At 37.4% G+C, this 9,313-nt stretch overlaps 1 protein-coding gene across 1 annotated transcript; it reads left to right on the top strand.

Annotated features, from left to right (window-relative positions):
- The first annotated feature begins 2,038 nt into the window (after positions 1 to 2,038).
- On the top strand, positions 2,039 to 8,349 carry STRADB (STE20 related adaptor beta). Its single transcript, XM_010175635.1, has 11 exons — positions 2,039 to 2,050; positions 2,393 to 2,473; positions 2,855 to 2,954; positions 3,601 to 3,722; positions 4,196 to 4,304; positions 4,823 to 4,946; positions 5,492 to 5,663; positions 6,071 to 6,175; positions 6,382 to 6,611; positions 7,171 to 7,213; positions 7,711 to 8,349. The coding sequence occupies exons 1-11, from the start codon at positions 2,039 to 2,041 to the stop codon at positions 7,861 to 7,863; spliced, it is 1,251 nt and encodes a 416-aa protein (XP_010173937.1). The 3' UTR covers positions 7,864 to 8,349.
- The last annotated feature ends 964 nt before the right edge of the window (positions 8,350 to 9,313 follow it).

Below are 9,313 nucleotides of genomic sequence, written 5' to 3'. Positions count from 1 at the left end.
GGGGGGAGGCGGGAAGCCGTAACCGCTGCCGGGCGCGGGAGGAGGCGAGGTACGAGTGTCACGGAGCCGTGAGGAGCTCTCCCGGGAGAGCCCGCGGGGCGTCGTTCTCTCACGTTCCGTTACTTTTGTCACGGACGGATCATTTCACTCGAGATACGCGACCGAGACCGTCTGCCTCAGTCACTGCAGACACTGAAGGAGGAGCTGCCGCCCAGCGCCAGCGGAACCAGAGTAACGTGCGTTCGCGGTCCCGGGGCTTCGGGCCGCAGAGCCCCGCGCTCTCCCGGCTCACAGGCACGTTTTCCTGTTTTACTTTCTCCCCTGCCTTCCTCGCTGCATCTGCAGCTTTGGCCAAGCTGGGATGAGTGTGTCAGTTCAGATGTGCAATACTGGCACTATCCGCAGTACAAAAAGAAGCCTGTGACACAGAAAAATGTGGAAACAAGGAAAAGGTTTATGCAAGGACATGATCCAAACCGGTATGAAAATGGATGCAATGTTGAACTACATAAGAAAAATAAAAATAAAAATCTTACATTTGTAATGTTATTGGAACAAATGTGGATCATGGACGTTTCTGTTAGCTAGCTATCCCCCTTTAAACAAATTCTACAATGATTTCACTTTAGTGTATCATAGTTATTAAGACTTTATTTTTCAGCTTAGCTTTTGTCGTTTCACATTCCAAGCAAGAGAGTAATTATCTTGTGTAATGGCATGAGGTATCTCCTTTCCAGGTAGGAGGATGCTGTAGCCATCACAGTGCTACCAGTGTCTTGAAGCACCTGCTTTTTTTGTTTATTTTTTTTTTTTCCCTACTGTGCCACAGACTTCCTCAGTGAGGTCGGGTAAGTCAAGCCCTGATCTTCTGAAGGTGCCCAGTACCTACTGAGGATCTCCTTTTGTCTCCATTTTTCATCTTCAATAAGGAATTACAGTATTTCTTTACTTCAAGCAGATTTTCGGGGTAAAAACATTAAGTATTAGGAGTGGCTTGGATATTTGGCAGTGGATGGCATGGTGGGAGTTTGTTAGCTTTTCAAGAGTGTTGCCTTGATTAAATAGCACACATAATTTAAATACAGGATATAATCAAGTTTAGCTCCTTAATAAACAAAGTGACCAGTTTCTGATACAGTACTTTACCTTTTTGAAGTTAACTTTCAAGCAATAATTACATACCAGCATGGCACCACCTCCTGTAGCTGACTTGGTCAGCCAGCAAGTAGGATTCATTATGGTAGGAGACTTGCTTGTAGCTAAAGTAAATTAGCTAATCCCACTCTACAGTTTGGAAACTTTGATATGGTTATTAGACAGTCGTATCTCTCTCCTCACTGCCTAAGATTTCAATGCATCAGACATAAAGTAGGTCTGGTGGAGGACTTTCAGAGTGGCTACTCTGATCTGTGAGGGAGTTTCAATGCTGATTCTGCAGCCAAAGTAAAGTGAAAATTATCTGAGTTGGTTCCCCTCCTTGTTTGTTTTTTTTTTCCTAAAATCCGTTACAATAGTATTTCCTCTCTCACTTGTGAATTGTAAAGCACAATTGCTTTGGGTTGCTTCTTTTGTGAGCTAGTTCAGCTGCACACAGCTGAGCTGCAATCTGACCAGCACAGCTGTGCTCCTTTAAAACAACAGACAATTATTTATTTTCCTACAAACTGCCAGGGATTTGTTTATCCATTCCTTTTTACTTTCTGCACATACGCCGTTAACTTGCAATTACATTATTTGTTCAGAAGTGGCAGTAAGATCTCTAAACCCATGAATCAAAACGGAAAACGAGTTGGAATGTATATTGTATCCTCAGTATGGGGTTTGAAATCTGTACACTGCTTAAAGGCTCAACAGAAGCAGGCTTTCCCAGAGCTGTATTTTGTTCTTTTGTGTGTGCATTAACTGACAGGCATGCCTCATAGTTGTGATTAAAGAGACTTATATTTATCACAGGTTTATGTACAATCTTATATTGCTACTTTAATTTTTGTAGGATAAATGGGTGTATATGACTTTCCCCCTGATCTAAAGCGGTTCCATGTCTTGTTTGGTAAGTTTATATTTTAAAATCTTTGGCAGTTATACCTTGTTACCCAGTCATACCTTAACGTGAATAGGTTCTGGTAAATGTCTTGCTTGAGGGGATTTCCAGAGTGCTGAGACATTTAAACTTTGTTGTATCAACTTTCAGTGAAGGAGACTGTTTAGTATCTCTTCTCGCTGGGTCTGCCATGTATGTGCTCTACGCCATTTCTTAACCTCTTGCTTGATTGACTTGTTGCAGAAAACCTTCTGAACTCCTGCTTATAGGGGCTACTTTTGATGTTTTCCCACTGGCATGTTTAATAAATTGCAGCAACTCCACTAACATTCACTTATTTCTGTTCTCAAGGACTGTTCCTGTATTCTACGTACACCAGTTGAATCAATCAGACCAGAAGAGCTATCTCAGAGCAGTGTCCATGAATGCCTGGTAAGAAGAAAATAAAAAACATTAACTGGCAATGTTAAATACAAAGCAGGTACATATTAAAAATAATCTCCTTGAGAGTACTCTTAAAATGTTAACCGCAAAAATAACCAGAGTACTTTGGGGCTTCCACTCTGGAAGAAGATTATAAGTAACTAAGTGTTACTCTTAATCTTGTACCAGTTTAAAAACAAAACACAGTCACAAAACCCAGTAGCTCATAAAACTAAGTCTCAGTGTAGTGGTAAAAGCACCATCTGGAATGTTCTGACTTGAGTACTTGATCTTCGCATTCTAATTAATGATATTTTTGCATTAGTTTTAAACATGTAAATGTTTAAAAATTATATAGTCATTTTCAGAACTCTTTTTCCTCACTGTTAGGCTGATTCTGATCTAGCCTGGATTCCCCCAGCTACAGGAAGGAATGAAATGGTATTTTGCTCTTCTAATGTCTCTCACTATGAACTCCAGCTGGAAATAGGTAACATAAGTGTACCTTAAAATATTTCTTGTTCCTGCAGATGCATGCTCTCAAAAGGTTATTGCTAACTGCAGTAAATAGTAAGTTTGTAAAACATATAATCAGCTGACTAGAACTATTATTGTGTCTCCTTAGTTGAGAAAAGTGCAGAACATTGTTCATGTTTCAGTAATCACTTATTTTGAGATACAACACAAATCAACAGTTACATGAATTTTTCTCTTGATGTTTGTGCATGTCAGCTTTCTAAATCTGTGGTATGTGGACAATAAATACAGCATTAAGTAGCATCATGTCTTGTCACTTGGCTACCCGAGTTGATTGGCCTAAGGATGGCTGCCCTGAGTCCTACTACGCATGCATATGTTTATAGGAATATGCATGCTAGAAGTGTTGTTCATTTAGATGTATAATTGATACTTACAAATGTTTAAACACTTTTAATTGTTCTAAAAACAGCAGGGCCATGCTTTAACTAATTTGCTGGATATATTTTGCTGCAACTACTTAAGTTTTTTACATCCTTAAAGAAAAGGTCATGCTATCAATTGCAATTTTAGAACTGTAAAATTATCTCTAAAATGAATGAAATTATGTGGTGGATGATTTTATTTTCCAATGTTAAGGTAGCCACTTTTGGTTTCAGGAAGGAGGTTCAACAACTTAACTTCAGTCTACCTTGCACGGCATACACCTACAGGCATGCAAGTTGCTGTAAGGATCACAGACCTAGAAAATTGCTCTGAAGACCATCTGAAAGCCTTACAGGTAAAGCAACAACATTTCTGCGCAAGTCTGATGAAGATAGTGATGAATACATATGAGGTTACTAAACAGAGGTAGCCTTTGTGTTTGTACTGGGTCATTTCAATCAAGTTTTTTTCTCCAAATGAGTAGAATATAAACACAAGGCATGTTTGAGAATTGTTTTCTGAAGAAAACAGTTGACAAGTGTTTTAGAAATACTTCTGTAATTGTACAACTTTTTATTTGAAACATGTTCTGTACTCTGTATTTAACACCAAAATTTTGGACTATGAGCAAACTAAATTTACTCAGACAGATACAATTATAGGCAAGTTAATTACAACTATTTACTATTGCAGGCTATGCATATCACCTGCGACTTTGTATATAAATGCACACGGAACAGTTCTTTCTACTGATGACTGACATAGTTAATGCTCTTAGTAAGACTATTGTCTTGTGGTTAAAACATCCACTTTCACTTAATTCCACAGAATGAAGTGGTTTTATCTCACTTTTTCCAACATCCCAATGTAATGACACTTTGGACAGTGTTTACAGCTGGTAGCTGGCTTTGGGTCATCTCCCCATTCATGGCCTATGGTAAGAACCATTAACTGCAATTTTGGAATAGGAAAAAGGGCTGATACAACTTGGACCACAGGGTCCATGAGAGGTCTTTCTTTAAGCATCTCCTGTCTTGTAGAAAAAGCAAACTTTCCCAATCCATTTGTTTAGAGAAGTCTTCTGTATGAGATCTTCCTCCCCAGTGAAGATTGGTATTTGAGCTGCATTAAATTGCACTTAGTCCTTACACCCACCATGTGAGAAATGGTAATTGGAAGGTGTATTTGACTTTATACAACTTTGAATTTTGCCAACAGAAAACTTGTCTAGATTGAAGAGAGGAGAGAGGTCTGGCATAGACTTTCAGTTAACAGGAGCATGACCTGAGTGTGAGCTTTTCCTGATGAATGCATCAGTTGCATCCATGTAACTGTTCTTGACATACCATATTCAAGATGAGAATGTCACTTTTGATGGATGTATACAAAGAAACAAGCATAGGCAAGTAATTTAACAAGACTTGTTAGGCTCAGCTAGGTGTTTTTCACTTCCAGGTTCAGCTAGACACCTGCTGAAGACTTACTTTCCTGAAGGAATGAGTGAAGCTTTGATAGGGAACATTCTGTTTGGTGCAATCAGAGGATTAAATTACATGCACCAGAATGGCTACATTCACAGGTAGGAGAATGTCAATAGGTAAGAATCAGGTTACAGCATCCACATTACTAAGAATTTAGTTTGACTTCAAAACTCATTTTCAGCTTAAGTGTTGTCTCCTTCCTTTTTCTATATACCTTCTTATGTCAGAAACTACAGAAGCTTTTTTTTTTTTTCAATAATACAGCAAAAACAAGTTTGCAGAAGCTTAATGGTATTCATACATTGTTTAAAGCCAGTTATTACAGGGATTATACATCTGTCTGGCTTTGTCTCTTTGAAGCAGAAGAGAATCAGTTGTAGAAAGGGCTTTCTTAATTTACACCCTTTGCAAGGAAGGAGGGCCCTTCTCCAGTTTCTGGCAGTTTTGCTGATCATCTCTCCTCTCTCTTGGGGCTGGATTAAAAAGACAACTCATACTGAGTTGAGAACTTCCATGAAAATAATCTGCTAAATAGAACTGCATGCTAACTTCTCACTATAAATTAATGAAATATGAAAGCCTTTCTACTCTAGTACTGCATTGAGTAATTCTTATAACTAAAATTTACCACTTTATGTTACAGGAATATTAAAGCTAGCCACATTCTGATTTCAGGGGATGGGCTGGTTTCTCTCTCTGGCTTAAACAACCTCTACAGTTTAGTTAACAATGGACAAAAGTCAAAGGTGGTATATGATTTCCCCCAATTTAGTACATCTGTGCTTCCTTGGCTGAGTCCTGAACTACTGAGACAGGTTAGTATAAATTAGACTTCATTTTTCCTATTCAAAGTTACTGGAAGTACTCAACTTCTAACTTAAGTCTGCTCATAGAAGTACAATGGAAGCTGTTGAACTGCACCTTTTAAAAAGATATAGATGTACTAAATTTGTAATTCTCCTAAAGAGAACCTGTTTAAAAGCTGTTGGTAAAGTAGTGCTGTACCAAGTCTCTTTACCCGACCATCCTGGAAACTATGCAGATGCTAAAACTTGTCTTCAGTACAACCATCAGATTTCTGAACAAAGCCTGAGGCTTCACAATTTAATTGCCTCAATCCTGTGTAGATTACAGGGTATTAGAATCTTGTCTTGAAACAGACGTATTTTTGTTGGCACTGCTCAATGGCAGCAGTGATCCAGTAGGTTTTTTTCTCTCACAGGATTTGTCTGGGTATAACATGAAGTCTGACATTTACAGTGTGGGAATTACAGCATGTGAATTAGCCAATGGATATGTTCCATTTCAAAATATGCCTCGCACTCAGGTATGATGCTGAACTCTATTTCTACTTCAAAACACTGAGCTTTTTTTTGTTTCATTCAGAGAAACCAATGCTGTTTACTGCTGAAATGGTGACTGCTTTCTGTTATTTCAAATATGCATGCTTCCTTCTAGATCAAATACTGCTTCCCTTCCTGGAGTTTCACAGCTTAGCTGTTGAACTATTATACTGCTATTCCTTTCTACTAGATGCTGCTGCAGAAGCTGAAAGGTCCCACATATTGGCCTTGGGATATAAATACTCTTCCCTGTGGGGAATCCAGGATGAAGAATTCCCGATCAGGTGTTGATTCTGGAATTGGTGAGAGCATGACACGCACAATGACCAGTGAAAGACTACAAATTCCTTTTTCCAAAACATTTTCACCTGCTTTCCACAACCTGGTAGAACTTTGCTTGCAACAGGACCCTGAGAAAAGGTAACCTTCTGGTGAAAACTGATTTTCTGTTGCTTCAATCTAAGACCAAGTGTAGCCCACAATTTAAGATACAGTAATTAGTTGAATACTGTTAAAGTTAGAATTTCAGATCAGAAGTACTATGCAAAACACTACACTTACCTTTGGTTTTGTAATTTAAGAATTTTCTTGTCTGATAAAGGAACTGTGCTTTTCAAGTCTTGTAATAAGAATATACTTTGTAACAAGTAAAATTAATTTTTAAACATGTACTTTGTCCAAGAAAAATACAGAAATCTGAAGTATATGTTTTCAATACTACGTCTCTTCTGAATGACACATTAAATTCCTTGCTAAACAGAAAGGTGAAAAAGTCTTTAAAAACAGATTTCTTTAGCAGTGCCTTCAGTACTAATTGAGGCATAGAATGTAGCAATTCTGTGCTGCTTTTCTCATGCTTCACATTTGTCCTGTAGATGAAAAACCACAGGGCTTAAATTGATTTGTCAGTCTGGCCCATTTTCCAAAAGCAGTATTTTACTTTCCAAAACATAATTATATTGTTCATTTTATGATCCAGGCCATCAGCAAGCAGTTTGCTTTCGCATACGTTCTTCAAACAGGTGAGTTTACTACATTTTGTTAAATGACACAGCTATCACCTAAATAAGCCACAAAATATTAGAGTTGGATTACAAAATAACTAAGTTAGCTGGAGACAAAAAACATCCTGTGACAGCATATCTGCTTCAGACTATGTTTTGGGGTTTTTTTGTTTTGGGTTTTTTTTTAACAAAATGGTATTGATGGAGTATAGGAAGCATGAGAATAATCCATTTCCCTTTTGATAAAGTTGGTTTAACTTCAGTCAGCCTAACTAGTAAGAATAATGGTTAGTGTTCTTAATTTAAAGCAGAACTACTGCATAGCTAATGTAATTACTCTTGAAAGACTAATTTGACTTACTCTGGAGTGAAGAAAGCTAAACCCCTCACCCTGTTAGTTTCAATATTATAACATGGAAGAATATGTCTCTGATTTCACATGCTTTTAATGAAGTCAGATGCAAAGTTATATAGACTTTTATGTGCAGCCCTGTTTTAACTCTTCTTCTTTCTAGATAAAAGAACAAACACAGAATTCACTACTGTCTTTATTACCACCTCCTATTCAAAATAACACATCAGAATTCTTGGCACTGCCATCAACAGCAGTTGGGACTGAACTTGGACCTATTACTGCAAATCAAGATGGTACAGACTGGGAATTCTAAATAAATACCAAACAATCATACCTCTTCTGTGCTTCAAAGAAGGAAAATGTGATTTGTATTTGCTGCTTTAGTTTGTATGGTTAAAATACAATTAGATAAGGTATACTTGAAAATGCCATTGAAATGGCCGTATTTCATTAACTACTCCTCTGTTTGCATCATGAAGTACCGTGTGCCTCACATTCTGACCATAAGGAAAACTGTATATAGAGACTGCCTGAATGCTTATCTCCCTCTTTCAAATATTTTTTAACAAGAGAGTTCCTCCTGTAATCTTACTTTATACTGTATTTTCAGCTCATATTGCTGAAATTCAGTCCATGTGCCTTTCTGAATTCAGGCTTCAGTTTTGTCTCTGACCTTACTTAAACATTTTATTTCTCTTTTCATTATCACCCAAATCATTTTAGTAAGGAAAAATCCTTACTTCCAAGTCTAAATTTCAAACTCCACAAATTAGTTGCTTATGCAAATAAATGTTTCTCTTTTCACACATCCCAAAAGACATTTTTCTCACTTGATGTGCTGTCATACTTGCCAGAAGTTAGCTATACATCATTTTTCATGCAGTTTTAATACTGCATGCTTCCCAAAGAAGTTAAGCTACTTGAAAATGTGACTCATGCTCTTGCATTTGTCTCCATTCTTAGTACAAATTTGTGTTTTTGCATCTCCATTTACTGTTGTGTCATTTTAGCAATTCATCTGAGGACCTCTTACTATGCAAAATAAGTCTCAAGTTTTAACAGGTACGGGTTAATTTTGAAGAATCATATTAAATAATCTAAAGTCACTGTACATATTTTTATTTATACTATATTCCTGTTCACCACTAGAACCTAATACTGTTTTCTTAAAAGAACAGGCAACATGCATTAAGCTTCACTGGCACTGCTGCTGGCAAACAAGCCTCTTCTGCAAGCTACATTTAAATTCCCATGGACAGATTCAGCTATTACAACAACCTAGTAAATCCCCTTGGATCCTAGTGAATTTATCTCTTCGAAGTCAGAGGAAAAACTGCCTTTCTTCTCCCTACAATTCATAAGTTCTCATCTCTCATACTGTACCACACAACTCAAGCTGAACAAAAGCAGCTTCTTTTAAAAAAAGCTGCATATTCTCATCATGTTTTAGCAAAAGTTGTGTCCCGAAGCCACTAGTATGTTATTGGTGTAAGTTCTGACTGTAGTAAAAATTTATAAATAGATATGGAATTGATATATTTTTAATTTTCAACATAAAAAACATTCCATATTAAGTCTCCAAGACTTCCATAGCTGAGCTGGTCTGCCGAACCTTGCAAATACTACTGTTTTGCCAGCAGCTTCACTACAAAGCCTTGAAGAACAAATGACCAAAACACAAGCCTGAGATAGAGATAAATTTCTAAACAACCACATTAAATTAGTAACTAAGAAGCTGATTCTACTTATTATGCTGTGAAGAG

Source organism: Antrostomus carolinensis, unplaced genomic scaffold (assembly GCF_000700745.2).
Source record: "Antrostomus carolinensis isolate BGI_N321 unplaced genomic scaffold, ASM70074v2 scaffold50409, whole genome shotgun sequence".
Taxonomy (NCBI): Eukaryota; Metazoa; Chordata; class Aves; order Caprimulgiformes; family Caprimulgidae; genus Antrostomus; species Antrostomus carolinensis.
Note: the sequence above shows the minus strand (reverse complement) of the source record. Positions and strands in the feature narration are given on the sequence as shown.

Excerpts from the sequence above, each read along its gene's own strand:
- STRADB (XM_010175635.1), top strand. Across the intron at positions 5,664-6,070 it reads GTCCTGAACTACTGAGACAG|GATTTGTCTGGGTATAACAT; the intron begins GTTAGTATAAAT and ends TTTCTCTCACAG. Across the intron at positions 6,176-6,381 it reads AAAATATGCCTCGCACTCAG|ATGCTGCTGCAGAAGCTGAA; the intron begins GTATGATGCTGA and ends CCTTTCTACTAG.